The 16,883-nt window shown below is 36.5% G+C and overlaps 1 protein-coding gene across 8 annotated transcripts; it reads left to right on the top strand.

Annotated features, from left to right (window-relative positions):
* The first annotated feature begins 846 nt into the window (after positions 1–846).
* Positions 847–16,352, top strand: LOC106173118 (uncharacterized). Of its 8 annotated transcripts, none has more exons than XM_087000342.1 (5): positions 1,263–1,845; positions 6,291–6,371; positions 8,614–8,685; positions 11,660–11,994; positions 13,210–16,352. In XM_087000342.1, the coding sequence occupies exons 4-5, from the start codon at positions 11,660–11,662 to the stop codon at positions 13,337–13,339; spliced, it is 465 nt and encodes a 154-aa protein (XP_086856468.1). In that variant the 5' UTR covers positions 1,263–1,845; positions 6,291–6,371; positions 8,614–8,685; the 3' UTR covers positions 13,340–16,352. The 8 variants fall into 8 exon arrangements, with proteins under 8 accessions (XP_086856466.1, XP_086856468.1, XP_086856472.1 ...); XM_087000341.1 differs by lacking the exon at positions 1,263–1,845 and adding an exon at positions 1,852–2,058; XM_087000346.1 differs by lacking the exon at positions 8,614–8,685.
* The last annotated feature ends 531 nt before the right edge of the window (positions 16,353–16,883 follow it).

Here is a 16,883-nt window from a genome sequence, read left to right on the forward strand (position 1 = left end):
AATAATGGAATCTCTTAAGATGAGAGTCGCAGTCCTAATTTTAAAACGCATTTCCGTCGTCAGTTAAGGATTCCCTAGCTGATTTTATGATGAAATGTCAACATTTAACACAACTCGTTGCTGTACGAGTACTGACGTAAATAGCTCGGTTTTGCCTATCCCAACATTTGATATTCAGAATTATTCAGTAATTTCTGAGAATCAAATTGCATCATCTGAATTAGAAATCTGTCCACAGACAAAGCCTTCCCTTAATTATTATCAAATTATGGTAAATAAAACCCCACCCGGTGCTACATGGGCGAATATCATGTGAGTATTAGTAATTATAGCTTAAAGATAATACAGAATGTGCTAGGGTAGTTCAATTTCCAGACGCAACCCCAATAAAACCACCTAATGTTGTACAGGTAGATTTCTCTGAAATACCCATTTCACAGACCGATTTCATTAAAGACGATTAAGAGCATGCATACTGTCCGTGCACTGGGCTGCAAAGGAACAATAATTTCTCAGAATGTTTTCAAGGCGAGTGAACTAACACAGAAAAAAGCACCGAAAGAATAATGTTCAGAAAAAGGTGTAATAAAGGAGTGAAAGCATTTATGTAATACAGGTATTGTAAGGTTTATTTCAACCAGGAAATAAGTAATTCCAAAATTCTCTGTCATTTTTTTTCAAGGGGAGATAAAACGCGATGTGGTGTTTTGCTGCCTATGACGATAAAGAAAGCCTATATATTCTATTTTTTCTTATACTATCAGCGAGGTGTTGTAAAATCGTAGTAATTTGAGTTCTTACTATTGGCATCCTCACACAAACGAGAATACAAGCATGTTAAGAAAATCTGTCTATTTTGGCTGCAATCAGTACAAATCCATTGAAGCATTTTTACAAAATGTAATTTGCCTTTAGGAGGTCGGTGCAGGTATGCTGAGTTTCCACTAATGATTCGCGCACCAACATGTGTAAACAGATAGGTAGCCGTAAGGAAACCCGAGAAAATATTTGACTCTAACCTTCAGGTGCACTGAAGTACGTTCCCATCCTGCAGTTATAGAGGCCGTTAATGAGGACTAATGCTACCTGTAGACTTCACACATCTCGTGCAAGAATCGGGTTTCTCTTAGTGTTTTGTCACAAAATACAGCATAAGAATCAACTTAAAATCTTATTTAAAAAGCAGTGGGTAAGTATCTACTCTGAACGTTGAATATCAGCGCAGCGATCTCGCACGGAACCTTTTGTTCCGAACGTACTATCTTGGAAAATCAAAGTCGTATATAAACATGAATGGTTGTTTTTTTCTCCTCTATCTTATGCCCAATCAGTCGTTGTTTCTTTCCCATAGTCAGCTTACACCATCTCTCCACTTTGACGTGCCATAATACGCTGCACTAAAATCCAGCGGAGTGAATGTCGATATAATCAATTTCTGTAATATGCTGCAAGCAGGTTGCTTCGGAGGTGAGGCCCCGGGATTGTATCATAGCGTCAAGGAAGCATTTATAAATTAGCGCCTAAGGTAGAAAGCCTGATGATATCTCTTAGGGGAGATCTAATTTATACGACTGGCCACCGTAATGAATTTATACACATTAGATGAGAGGATCAACATGCGCAGTTGCATGATTGGCCAATCGACAGGCAAATCGGCCTGATCGGAATCATGCTCACTGACTGGCTTGCTTGTGAAATTGCTACAGGTACTTAGGTCATTTTATGTTTTACGTGGGAGAGAGATACAGTGTGATCTGTCAAGGTATTACGAATCCCAGAGGGAATTAAACCAGCAGTCCTTCATAAAAACGTACAGATAACAACTTTCCGCCAAACCAGTAAGACGTAAGTAAATATAAGTTCTGTTTGCACTTGGAAAGTATTTTCACGGAAAATTGAAAGAATCGATCAAAATTCTGTCAGATTACTTCCTACCCAGTTACGGCGGATTTTCTGCGGGGATTACATTGGGAAGACAGGCTAGTTTCTCATTCATCCTGCGGATTTATATGTGGAAGGATCCAAAAAGTTTTTACATATAATTTGATACTATACCAGGTAAGTAGTTTGCAACAACTACGCATAGGCTTTTGTGATCTTGTGTCAGTTGGTTTTGTATTCCATTACTTCATTTTATCTGGTTATTATTAACGCCTTTGTGTAACTGTGTCAACTAGCAATGCAGAAGTAGCAGCTCAAGGAAGAAAACTAAAATACCTTACAGAAAAGGCGCTACGAGTCTGGCAGGCAGTTGCCTTAGAATACTTCCAATACCATATTCAACCATAGGAGATGCATATGCTTTATATGGGGAAGAAATTAAACCAAAGCGTTTGAACGATCTATAGGGGTTGATTTATAGTGATGCGATATGATTTCCATCTCCTTGTATATTTGGGCAGCCTGTTTGATGTTGTTCGTTCATTATTCAAAGAGGAATTATTCTAAGAGCTCCGAGTTGGCTGCGAAGATACGCCAGCAAAAAACAAAAAACCAAAAAACATAGAATGCGACAGATATCGTTTTAGAGGTTCCATTACGCTTAAGAGGTGTTTCTACAAAATGGCGCGACCCTCTTGCGTTTATCAGTAAAATGTATTTCACTAAAAGGTAGCAAGGCCGACAAGGACTTGAAATCGGATGTCTGCTCCAAGAACGCTGTAAATGAATGTTCTAAATGCATTCAGATACTTAACGAGAAGACATCTGGTGTAGAGTCTTAAAATACAATCAATTCACCACGTGACGGCTACGAGATTTGTTCCAAGCATATAAAACTTCTTTGTTTCTTGTGTGGTGAATTGAAGGTATAGGGGCACTTTTTGTATGAAAAGTGAGTTTGGTAGATTAAAATCATGTGTTGAATATAAAGCAAGTTTAAAGCATTCACACTTCAATAGTTATAAAAATATGCCATCAACATTCAAGATCACGTACACACTGGTGAAAGGTGGTAATGAATATCGTTCGATATGGACGACTTTCATAAAAATGACCGGGAAACATATGGATACAGTGGTCTAAATGATGAATAGGATACAGATGACATTTGTCACCAGGAGAGAAGTATAAAACAACAATTATACCATTCCTTTGAGTTTTTTAGGCAAAGAATACGCTGACTGTATGCCTTATTGATATAGCTTTCTATAAACATGTGGCTGCTATAACAACGCAATGAATTTGTTTTCAGTAAAATTACAACCAGAATATAGACGGTGTGTAAAGTTCTGTTTTTATGAAATAAAACCGTTCTTATCCTTTTTATCTGAAGCACATCCTATTCAACAAGTGCAAATATGTCTAATATCAGAATTAGCACGAGTCCAAAGTAAAATATTTCCCAAATAACCGACCAGCCTTAGTTTTCAGTTGAGTAATGACGGGGGTCAATGCAACGGGTCTTGGACGCATCTGTTAACTGTGTTTTGACAGGAACTACTAGTAGCTGACTCTGTATATCGCTTTCAGGCGTTTAAGTAAATGAGAAAACTCCGGTAAAGAGTTTTTGAAACTGATTTACATCATTGCAGCAGACCACATGCAGACGGGGCGGTAAAATGAAACAAATAGACACTATTATATAGCCGTTTTCTTCCCAAATAATTGATGATAAGTAATCATACATGGAGCAATAATCTCATCAGTTATCTTCAAGTGGACATCTAATTGTCATAAAATACACCTACAGTGCGATTTAGTTTTGCAAATCAAATAATAGAAAGTAACTGTAGATTATCAGAAATTATTCGAAACGTGTTTTAGCATATCAAAAATAATGTCCTCAGCTGTAATTTAGTAATCTACGAACACGGCAAGTTTTCCAAAGGTGGTTAAAAATGAAGCAAGTGAGAACGTCGCTTAGCTTGTCGAAGAGGATATTATTTACAAAATGGTTTGGATACATGCGATTTTTCAGATCCAGAAAATGTAGATTATGAAAATATCTATCTATCTATCTATCTATCTGTCTATCTATCCATCTTGCAGTCCTACAGGTATGCTGAAAACACTATTTCCAGAATAAGTGTGTAGTGTTAGTTACGTGTGTCCAGAAATCTCTACATGATCAAGTTAAAATTACCTGGAGTAAAAATATATGGAGAAGACCTGACTTTAACAAGTAATATGCCACTGCTCGGAGAGTGGATTTCATGTATCGACAATTTTTCTTGTTGTGGTTGAATAATTCAAAGGTCATACTGATTTGAAAGAGAAACCACTACCGTTGACTTAAAGTGAGAAAAGGAGCAGTATAATAAACAACAAACCTGGAAATGTAGAAAAGCCTGAAGCCGATCGCATATCAAACAAAATTGTCTGATATTCCTGCATTCTAAGGCCAACAATCATCAATTGATTAATTTCACAGAATACAGGTTACCCAATGATTTTATTACATTATTCCCTGCACGCTGCTTCTTAATGACCTGTAATCCTTTTTGACCTTCGTGGAAATGATAAAATACTAATAATCCCAGAGGAGATGATTACATGGTCAGTTACTTTCAAAAATGTTTATATACATAAAACTACAATAAAATCTGCAACCTTCAGAAAACTAAGTTTTAAGTCAATTCGGACAAATGACACATCATACCGGCAGCAGTGCATCTGTTCGTTCAGTGTCTTTTCCTATATTACACTTAATGTCGTCACAAAATGTCGATTCTTATGCACCAAAGACATTGATAGGTGCCATTAAAACGCCAATACACTTTTTATGGCACTTTAGCATGATCATGAAGTCTGTCTTATTCTGATTGCAGTATCAATCAGTGTCGACTAGGCCAAAAGCCCGGATAGACATAATTGCTCTAATTTAATGTGTTTGGCATATTATTTGAAAAACTGTCATTCTAAATTGCAATCACATAATTCGGACCAGTTAAATATTTATCTTTGGTTTATTTTTTTGTTTGAAGGAAATAAGTCTCTGTAACATCTTCGTATGGTCAACTTGTTACCGTCGATCAGGATAGGGACGGTAAAATAATCCTTTCGTACTTTTTCAAGTCGATAAACCTCGTTTTCCTAAATAATGACGCAATATAAGTCTGTGTTTTTAAGTCTGTGTTTTGAAAGGAAGACCGCTTAATCCTGTAATGGTTTCTCTGCCTCTCACACGCTTCCCCACGCGTCGTCCCTGCAGAGGCACAGTAATTAAATCTCGGCTCAATTCAACTGGTCGAGGGACGACGCGTGTGGAGCCGTGTGAGATGCGGAGAGACCATTGCAGGATTAAGCGGTCTTCTTTTCATATAGGTCCGCCATATTTAGGTCGTGGCCTAGCTAGGACTCGGCTTTCCTCATTCTGAATGGCCTCTTAGGGCCAAATCTGGTTTAAGTCATTGAAAAATTTCTGTACAAATTCTCCCGAGGTATTAAATTGAGAAGAATATGTAAAAGTTATAATGCGTCTTTATAATATGCCTTTCTTCTTGTGAAAGGCTCATTTTCTGGACAAAAATCCATATCTTATCAATGCTGTGTTGCACATTGGCAGAGCTACCATGGTGCTAATAGAAAGGAGAACAGACATTCTTGAGAACTAGTAATGTCTGTCTAGAATATGAATATTCATTGACAAAATGATAAGCAAAAATTACAGATGTAATAAGAATAACTGTTCATTTTAAAAACTATATATTGATGTAGACTGACATTATAGGCAACTGCCGTACAACGTATTTGACTAAGTATCTTTTGCTGACTGCTGCTAATCATAATCAAATTCTTATTAAAATAAGAAGAAAAAAACGAAATTCAAATCAACTGATTCAAACTAGTTGCATTCTGCCATAAATGTATTCTTATCGTAGTTTAAGTGCGGACTGAGTAACCCAAATAGCTCTTTAGAGATTTAAACCAATTAGAAACAAAGTGCATTTTGTAAGCAATCCCGTGAATGGGTTCCTTTATTGGACAGAAACCATCTAAAGGTGGATTTTGAACGTTACACATTTTTCAATTGACTCTGATTCTTTTGACCTTACTGATGCTCCCAAATGCATTAAATTCTTGGTGTTTATTTCTGGGAATTGTCAGGTCGTTTTTGTTTGTTTGGGTGGTAGCTACCCATCAGAGGAATGAGATTAGATTAATCTGACTTACAAAACTGAAGTACAAAATTTATTGGCATCATTGAAACTGCCCGGGCATCGCTGGCAAACAATCATGTAGTGAAATATTGCCCGGGATTTCGGATGGAAAAATATTAACGGTCATCGATCATTTTACGTTTGGAAAGACTAATGCCATGAACAAGCTTGCTGCACATTATTTTACAGGTGCAGGCAGCCGACAGTGAAAGAGGTTCATCAGTCAATAGGAGTCTCGAACAGCGACTGACCTATATTACGTGAAAGAAGGTAAACTCTAATATGCAACCAAGAGCAGAATTAGTCGTGCTTTTCTTACATGCTTTTAAACTAAAATACTTACTTACGCCAACTGACCCTCTTGAGGCAAAGGCCACCTCCAGGTCCCTCCATCCCTATTCTGGGCTCTCCTCTCTTGTTGGTCTCTTAGTATTATTTCAGCCTCCAACTCTCTTCTCTAGGTGTTTCGCAGCCTTCCCCTCTTCCTATATTCTGGTATTTTTCATTGCAGGACTTTAATCATAAGTGACAAGTCATTTAGTTCCCATATATTCTTAAGTCCGTTAGGTTGCATGAAAGCCCCTGTTCTAGTTTTCACATTGGCCTCACTTTCCCTGTGTTATCTACGATACTACGCGTACATAAATACGTTTTGAATGAAATATTACCCACTGGTTTTGCGTTTGTATTTGTATTATTTATCCTAAAACTTGTATTAAGCATTTTTATTTGTTGCTGGTTATGAGATATCAATTGTAAACCATCTGCCTAACCTAGATCGTTTACCTGTTCCCAGAATGTTCACTGTAAATCATAACTTGTTTCTGATGATGATGATTTTATATTCAATGACTAGTAGAAACAAAAATCTGGATACTAGGCAACCTTGATTCACTCCTGTCCGTGCGATAATGCTTTTGTAAGCTGACTAACATGAATAATTATGCGTGTTAGCCCTTCATATGAGTTCCTATGATGCAAGCCAGCTTTTCGGTAATCCATAGCGTCTTAAAAGTTTCTAATGGGTGTTTCTGGTCAGGATATCAAAAGCTTTTTGAAGTAAAAAAATTAATATATACATTTGATTGCTCAGTTCTTATTATTAAAGTTGCGACTTGTTCTATAGTTGATATATTCTTTCCACACCATATGTCCCTGCATCTTTCTTTCTGTTTAATAAAACCCCATTGAAAACTTTTCCAGCAATGTTGTTGCCCAATAATAGATACATTGGGTCTCTTTCTTTGGTTATGAGATATCAATTGTAAACCATCTGCCTCACCAAGAGGGACCTAATCCTTTATTAAAAAGTGGGTATGACAGGTCGACTGTTGTCATTATACAAACGTTTTATTGAAAGTTTCAATGCCATTGCGAATATATATGTATATAATGAATAAGAGTGATGTCTAGTGGTCCAGACCTGTGACATTTAACCTATTTTTTGTCATCACACAAGCAAAATTATGGTCCATGAAAAATGGCACAGTTTTTGAAAAAGATTCATAAAAGAAAACCTGCACAAAGAACGTTTATAGATCGTTCCCACTTTGTGCGCTATTCTGCAAAACGCATACAAGTACCATGCGATTGTCAGACTGTATTACCTGCGAAAAAGTTAAGTCCGCTTCAGTTTCGTTTTCTCCACTTACTCAATATTTACAACTGAAAGCTTGTTAAACATACTGTGCATTAAAAACTGTGGCATTGACTTTGATTTATTTCTGTAAGCAATTATTTGTAATTTTTAATTATCTTCATTGCTGGGTAATGACATGTAGGTAACAGCTACATAAACAGGGTCAGTGTGTTGATACAGATGCATTTATCAGATGCTCCCCCATTTTCTTTTTGTTTTGAAAGAAATCAAACAATCCTCTTTTGCTCCAGTCGATATTCGTCAAAATGGCACAATATATTGTGTTCTGCATTCATCATGTGTCCGTCACCTCCATTTCCTCTATTTCCTTTCTGCTTTTTCTTCTATAGGTCTTTGATTTTAAAATCTCTCCTCTGGTTGCATTCTAACACTTGCAAGTTTGTTTGGTCTTTCTCCAAACGGCAAGAACAAACATGTTTTACGATCTTTTTTGTACATTTCATGTAGCATGTGACAAAGGGTTACGTTAACTGTAATTACTATTGCATTAACGTCAATGAGACAAGTATTACTCGGCCAAGACCCTTTCATCTTTTTATACAAAACAGTGACGCACGCTTGGTGAGCGTACTGTTAAGTACGTCACAAAACCTTTAAATTAGAAACCGATCAATGAAACCCAGTACATGCGTTTTTTATAATCTTCCGTAAATACGAAGATGTAATACAATGCGTTGACTGAATTGACTGTCGTCTCTGCTATTGTGCATAAACTGTTGACCTTTCTGTCTCATATTAACTTATCTGCACATTTCACAGAGACGCAAAAGACAAGTTATTAGTAAAACAGACACTGATAAGATAACGCGACACCAGGATAGAAATTGCAATTATAATCTTTGACTTTGCCAGGTTGCTGGAAACAAAGAATAGGTTTCATATGAAATAGGAGCTGCTAAAGTGGATGAACTAGAAAGAAATAAGGTAAGAGGCAGGGAGATATCAGGGTGTTATATTTTGCATATGCCACCCATTTTTCGGATTGTCAATGTTTTATATCGAAACTTCTACACGACGTCACAGTGTGATGCACATAGACCCTACAACTACCAAACCCAGCTCTGAAAGAAAGCACTGCTTTGGTCCATATAGAACATACAGGTAACGTGGTACATGATCCATGGTCACAATTTTATGTTGTCAGTGTCCTGAATGGCCAGTAATATTGATTTTCAAAATATCAGGTACCCGGGTGTTGACATTGTGTACCGCCTCCAGATTTCCTCCGTTTGGGCGAACCAGCGTGTTTTAGGACATCACATATATGCGCTGAAGCGCACGTATTATTGCCACAAACCTTTTGCCTATGTTTTCTGTTTCTCGCCTACACATTTTAACCTTGGGCCAGTGTGCTAAAGGGTGGATATAAATGAGGTTATCGATAATTGACCCACACGGGGTCCATATGATATTGGACCTTTGACAGCCTCCTAGATTAACGACCACATCATTTTATTTCCGAAGATTCAGTATGCCATTTGTATATCTTATCCGTCACTGCCTCGAGGTGTTTTAATAAAATAACCACTGGTCTTCCGTTAAGTCGATCCATAACAGCATGAGACACTATTATTATAAATTTTCTGCGTTCTGTGCTTACTATGGGCGATAAATAAATACAAATATAAACCTAATTAGTTTAAACCGAAAGCATTCCTTCCTGGCAATGATAGTAAGTACGAAATTGTGACGAGGGAGACTCGTTATCCCCGGAGATTTCTGAATGTGAGCGCCGCTGAATTATTAATAAAGGATAGACCATTCTTCTGAAACTTTTAATTTCCTTGCAGGTTTGATAATATTTCTGCTGCACCCAATACCCGAAGGAAAAAGTGAGTTCTTGAGGCTGTAACCGTTGTTCATGGACATCTAAAAGATTCATGTTCTAAGTCAATACTTGTGAGTGGGTTGTCACAGAGCAACATATGTGTAGTATACCTGGACGTGGTAATTGTTTGCGCTGCCCATCAAGTGACTTACGTAGGCCTATGCCGATAAAACGGTTTTAGCAAAGACAGCTAAGAATTTCATCCCGTTCAAAAGTAGCATGTCACGAAGATTCTAAGAGGCAACTTCTTTCGTATTTTTCGTTTGACCCTTAGAGCAAATTGTTATTGTCTTAAATATGATTATTACAATGTTATCTGCAATGATTGTTGGTGAATCGTTCGAAAAACACTTAGGTCATTTATTGCACGTGAATGATTGGACCACCAACTTTTAGACCATTGTAAGAACACTGTTAGACGAGAAAAGGTAGTCTACTTTTAAACAAAGTCTACTTTTTGCAAAACATGCACTTGATAACTCGTGTTTTTACAAGGTACTTGGTGCTCATGACTTGAGAACTATAAAATCAACGTACAAACTGCTTTCACACAGAGAGACAATTAACTGTGCAGTTCGTCGGGCGCAAAGTAACGTGTCATAATTTTTATTTATCGCAATTAGATATGATAGATAGGCGAAAGCAAACTGGCTTGGGAATATGTACGCCCTGTCATCCTCTGAAATATGACAATCTTAACCGAGCCACAAAAAATATATATTGTCTTAAAGCTGCACCAGCAAAAATGTTTTGCCAAATTTATCGTTCATGAATATATCCTCATTTGGAATAGCCCAAGTTTGATTTGGGAACTTAAAATTAGCCCCTCTCTCTTGAAAAATCTCGAACTCCCCTACGTTTAATTCAAATTTTACGATTAAGGAATGAAATGGAATGCATTGCATTGAAGTACAGCACATTCATCATTCATATTGGCTATGGAAGTCTCTGTTGATGAAATTAAATCCTTGTTTAATATGATTAATTTCGACTTCATGCGTAATTGAGGAATGCAGAATGGCAAATCAGAGAAAAATTAATGTGCAAGAACGAACAGTAAGTTACTTCTCTTCAAGAAGCATCTTAAATATGCAGTGCTACACCGATTCCCGTGATACAATCTAGAATTACTTGAATTAACCCACAGTGGTTCTACCAATTGACCAAAGGCAAATTATTCACGGAATCTTTGAATATAATCCCTTCTGACTGCTTTATTAATAGTGGCAATGGAAGCAGATTACTAATTGCTTTGATCAAATTAGCGATAATGTTGAGTAAATAATTGCACTGGGCGTAGATCTAAATAACAATCTCTGGTATACTTTTTACAGATCGAAATGGCACATTAGTTATCCCTTGGACCACACTATCTTCTGCTAACAGCTAATACAGTCACATTAGAACCGTGTAATTAACTTGTCTGAAATGAGAGGGCATGTGTCATTCTTAGATAATCTTCTCTAATGGAAGTGGTGTCGTTTTTTGCGTTAAGATGGGCGGTGCCACACGGGGTATATTTGCTTATACTTTCGAGACTTGACATCTTTGATGGGGTAATGTGTTTAAACCAACAATTTTTTTATGATTTGCCATTTTGGTGAGACAGCTGCGGTACTTGTTATTTTGGTTATATTTGTTTGAATTGAACACTTCCATTTCTTTATTCAATTACGACTATAATGAAATATGCAATTTCGTTAAAATAGAAAAGCCACTTAAAAGATTTTCCGTTCATTCCTTACAAAAGTCTATAATATACAATGCGAACATGATTTGCAAATCTATACAATGTACTTTGTTTCCAAACCCCGACGCACAATTGATATGATCACGCAGTGTATGATCGATCGAACGTCACGTAAAAGCCGTTAGAAGAGTTGACATTTATGTGAACATTATAATGCAGTTGACGTAAGCTTGTTTAAGCTGAAGAAGCAATTACACCTGGTCTGTATTTCTAGACACGAAAATCTGGCATCGCTTTTTATTGCTCGGGATCCAAATGTAGATCGTTGTCAAAGCTTATGATAAGGCAATACAGGCTTTTCTTTGCCTCTTCACTTTCAGATGAGTTTTGCAGCAATCAATGCGTCCAGTCGCATGGGCGGACACCACGGTTACAATGTGTGCCATGGTTCAATATGGACAAACTCGCCACCAGCCAAAGCACGCAAGCAACGCTCATACGATTCCACAGGGCTACCGGAGCGTCCCAAGCCGAAAAAGGAGAAGAGCACAGACTCGACATCTTCGAGAGGTAGCGGATTTCGAAAACAAGATTCCACATCTTCTGAGCATGACACCAGAGTGCGACCAAAGTTGAAAAAAGAGAAAACCCAAGAAGGCAGCTCTCATGAAGATTTGAATGACCAAACTTTAGAGGGAGAGAAGGCAGATAGAAGGTACGTTCTTAAGGTGTATCTAGTGTTACGTCCTAATTGTATGGCTGAATTGTAATCATCTCCGATACCTTTATTTTTCAGATTAACCAGTGAGTCTTTTAGCGAAAGTTTTTTTGCACATCAGTTTATTTAGTTTATTAAGTCTAAATTGATATAAGACAAAGTATTCGTAGTAAGTAAAATTTTTCAAACATGCAAGTCGTTGCACAAAAAGGAAGAAACGAGTCTTGGCATGCCCTTGCCCTTTAACGTTAACGCTGCCTTCAAAATTCAGTTAACTTTCTTATTAATACCGGACTTTTCGAGAAACAAGACATGACATGTTCTCCCGAATGGTCCAAATTGCATACGTTTTAACTTTTTCCCCTGAGACAGAAACAAGACGGCAGAAGACATGTACACGAAGCTTACACATGGCTCTATACAATATCACTGTATACAGGTACTTTCTCCAGCCAAGGCATAGTATGTTGCTCAATTCTTTGACAAAAACAAATTATTAAAAGCAAATCACTTTTGAAAAAGCAACATTAGACGTTTTTAATTTTTTCCAAGTCTTTCAGACATGTTGGGCTTAATTTAGTTTCACTTGACATTTTATCTTTGGCAATCTTGAATAAAGAAACTCATTTTGTCATCAATAGGCCTATATTACATATATTGTGACTACATTGTGAAGTGCCTCTTTCTTCACTAAGCATGGCACTGCTGCAGCATAATGCAGTTTGTATGAACAGTTAAACAATGGGAAGAAATAAAAGGAAAATAACAACAGTAATAAACCGTCCATAGAATATCTTCCTCAAAAAACGACGAACCATTATTGGTCATATATTGCTTCAGTTCCGGAATAGACTCGTTGCAACCTAGCTCCTATACCAACTCTGATAAGACAGTAGCATTATTAAATTCACGCCGGCTTTTCCTGGTGCTCGAAGATAGTTTCGTTATGAAATGATATGGCAATATGTTATATAAACTTGGCCAGAAGACTGCCGTTGACAGTGTTAACCTACTGACGTGCTAACATATATTTTGTTGCTGATCAAAGGCCCTTGTTCAATGTAGTGGATGCGGTTATTAGTTTTGTCACTCACAAGTAGACTTCTAGATATGAAAACGATATGATACCGAAATAGCAGGAGCTTTTTTTCCGTTTTGGATTGAAAGCTTTGCCCAATCATTGAGTCTTATTTTCTGCAAATTTCTTTTCAGTGACGAGAAGAAAGGACAGAAGAAAAAGTCCAAGAAGTCGAAGACAACCCACTGCATTATAACGATTGTAGCATTCACAACGTTCGGACTAAGTTTCCTTGGATCCATATCAGGCATCGGATGGGTTTGAAATTATTAGCCATTAAAACTTTTTTACTGGGGTTCAAAGAGCCAGACGATGGTCGTAAGAGAACAAGTGGAACTGAAAGGAACATTTCACACTTCTAAATATGGCAACGTCAAGTTCAGACAGTTTGTTTTGTTTTCAGATTTTAAGTGTGACTTTCCTTTGGAAGTCGTATGTGCAACGCCAATTAAAGGTGTTATGCTAGTAGGTGAATGAATTGTCACATGGCCGATCATCTATTGACTGCAAACAACAGACTTGCCTTATGCATTAAAGTACATAAGACAATTCAGTTATACATATTTCTTTTCTTCCCTGGCCAGTCTGTAATAACTAGTGATGCAAAGAGGGAAACCTAGAGGCAGGCTGGCGATTAACAATATTTTATGGAAATGAAGTAATTTTTTCTTTAATCAACAGCTTAATATTGAAATAATTTACCTCCAATATTTCGATGTCTAGATGTCTAACAGAGCATCTTCATAAGAGAATGAGGCAATCCAGGCGAACGGCCTCTATTCAGGGTATATAATGCTTCTGTCAGACATCGAAATATTGGAGGTTAATTACTTTAATATTAAACTGTTGATTGAAGAAAAAAATTACCCTATTCTTATAACATAACACAGCTGATGAAATTTTCTTATGTATATGGAAAGCTAAATAAGATGCTTTAGTATAGGCATGATCATAATTCACATAAAACATATAAATTACACCAATAAGAAAATGAAGTGAAATTACAAAGAAATAGAAAATAATCAACAAGTTTAAGTGAAACACAAAATGAACCTATCTGTTAAATGAGGTAGCACGCAAATACATTACGAAAGATACATGGAGTTTTATAAACGATATGTCATTGTTTCTATAATAAAAAGGACCAATCAACATGTAAATTATAATTACGATATATAACGTTACATATCAAGTAAATAAGCTTTATATATATTTGTATATACCACACTGGTTTTACACTGGCGTATCTATGTTTTTGTTTTACGGAGGAGAGGGGAGCGGGAAGCGGGGCGCAAGGATAGGGATTTTTGACTCGCTTCGCTCTTCAAATATAAAATAGCAGACAGAGAAAGTCTTACTGTATTATATAGATATATTTAGCAAAGGGAAATAGTTTTGACTTTGTCTCGTTTGGGAGAAGGGTATACCTCCTACTTCCTTTGGCTGCACATCCTGACGCAACACGCGGACAGCTGATCGCTGGGTTTGCAGGAAGTTACTTCGTTATTGTTACCGACGAAAAAAACCTGAAAACGTTTCATATTGCTTTAGTGAAATTCATAACTTCATTAATCCAAAACTTCAAACTACTCATATTAGTTTGGCAACACTTCCTCCAATTGCTCAAAAAAATTCGAACTGATCTTACGAACGATTGCCATCTTTAATGCAGAAAACGTAAGCGGATGGGAAATCAATTGAATAAGCTAAAAGATGTATGTTTCACAAGCTAGTCATAATTCTTTATCTCGATATGCTTCAAATCATCAAATAGCGTGTGCAAATTATTGACAAAGTCGGGCAAAACATCTGTTGATGTTTTCATATATATATATATATATATATGCTTTATTCATACTTTCTGCACCAGACTGAGCTGGTAATATGTACAATAATAATGATGATAATAATAAAATACATAGTTGAATATCATCAAAATTACATATATAGAAATGTACCATTATTATACATACATATTCAGTATTTCATAATCATAAGCTACATGTAGGTGCGGTCTTAATGCCGAGTCAACTGCTTACAGCACTGATCATACGCTAGCATCATGACACACTTCAAGTATTGTATACATGACTAAGATTTAGATATTAATTATGCACAAGCCTGTTTTCTACTATGTGAAACAAACCTTCATATTCATAGTAATTTTTTATACATCACAAAGTGGAAGATATCAGTTCATATCAGTTGCATAAAATCCAATGATTAGTAATCCCAGACTGTAGTAATCTCCTTCCAAAGCACATTTATTAATTATAATCTCTTTTAGCGAGGTCACATTTGCATCCGGATGTAAATACAGGTTAATTCAAAGGATATTTTAATTATATCATTTTTACTAATTCATTTGTCTCGCAAAGATTCGACATTCGAGGAATTTGAACGCCAATTAACTTTTAAATATTCTAAAAACAATTCAACACGCGCACGCGTTTAAGAAGTCAACACATATATGTAGAGATGGCGTTATGGAAAATGCTTACAAGCCATAGTCTAACTCAACTAGAGGGGAAACGCGTTGTCAGTTTGGTTACCATTAACGTATATCTCATGTGCCTGCTAAATAAAAATAAAATCCTTGGCTGACAGTCGACGCAATCATTTGAGTATTAATACTGAAGATAGTTATTGCTTTTATAATCTGTTTGACAGCAGACAGATTTCCCTACATTATGTCCTCTGGTCTATAGATCACTCCGGCAAAGTGTTTGTCCGTGTTTGCTTGCCTTGTAGTAACCTTGACTGCAGAATGCAATAGATAATAATTTGCATAGCGTATTATCTTGTCAAGAATCACTTTCTGTGATCAATGCTTTGTACTTTGTAAGTGCTACGTGTGGGTTTAACATTTATTTGCTCTTAGGCCATATCGCAACCAGAAAAAAAATGACACATCCCCATATCATTTTAGCGTTTCAAAACTGTACGCTTGGTGTCATGGTTAAGAGATCCTCGAATTTTACAGCATTCACTTCGAATACCAGTTTTTTAATAAGTAAAGCAAGTAAATTCAAAATGAGCAGTATTTAAAATATGGTGTAAACAAGTAGAACTAGAAGACCATCTGCTTAATACACAAGTATTAGCTATTTAAAAAGAAGTCATGCAAATTTAAAATGAATAAATCTTTATGAAGGGCCCCTTTCAATATGCCCTTGAACAAGGGTATATCTACTACGCAAAAGCGTTCAATTTGATTAAGACCGGACCTTTTCTCATCAGCCCAAAAGGGCAATTCGTTCGCCCCCTACCCCCCAACCCACCCACACACAAAAGAAGAAAAAGTTTTCAGAAGTGACAGACATAAAATATTTGTATTAGGCTGATAGCAAATAGACAGCAAAGCTTACAAATATACAGACACCAAACAGAAAAAATATCTGTAACAATATTAAAAGTAGTAATGGATAAAAATAATAATAAACACTTACGTAAATTTGTAACAAATAATCTGATCATACTTATTTGATAAAGGAATCTGCCTTTCTGCCAGCTAAGCCATTCAGCGAATATTAAATGAAAATATGGTTGCACAGCACTTATGGGGCAAATGTCACTAAAAGCATGAAACAAACAGACAAAAAATCATTAACTTTTGTCATTTATGTAACAAAAAAATACGGTTTGGCAGTTATAGATAGGAGCTGATGGTTTGGACGGCAACGGCACAGACAGACACACTGATCAGAGTATACAAGTATATGGGACCGCATAAAATCCATAGTCAAGGCAATAACAATTTACTCAAGGGAGTTGCTTGAAAGAATAAAAACACCAGATAAGCAGTCTT

The sequence above is a fragment of the Lingula anatina genome, chromosome 1 (assembly GCF_051362555.1).
Source record: "Lingula anatina isolate TDL-2025a chromosome 1, LinAna3.0, whole genome shotgun sequence".
Taxonomy (NCBI): Eukaryota; Metazoa; Brachiopoda; class Lingulata; order Lingulida; family Lingulidae; genus Lingula; species Lingula anatina.

What these genes read in the sequence shown, in the direction of transcription:
- LOC106173118 (XM_087000340.1), top strand. Translation starts at nt 1,070, where the DNA reads ATGAGGACTAATGCTACCTGTAGACTTCACACATCTCGTGCAAGAATC. An exon ending in TCTTATTTAAAAAGCAGTGG is followed by an intron (nt 1,190 to 11,659) that starts GTAAGTATCTAC and finishes CTTCACTTTCAG; the next exon opens with ATGAGTTTTGCAGCAATCAA. An exon ending in GGAGAGAAGGCAGATAGAAG is followed by an intron (nt 11,995 to 13,209) that starts GTACGTTCTTAA and finishes ATTTCTTTTCAG; the next exon opens with TGACGAGAAGAAAGGACAGA.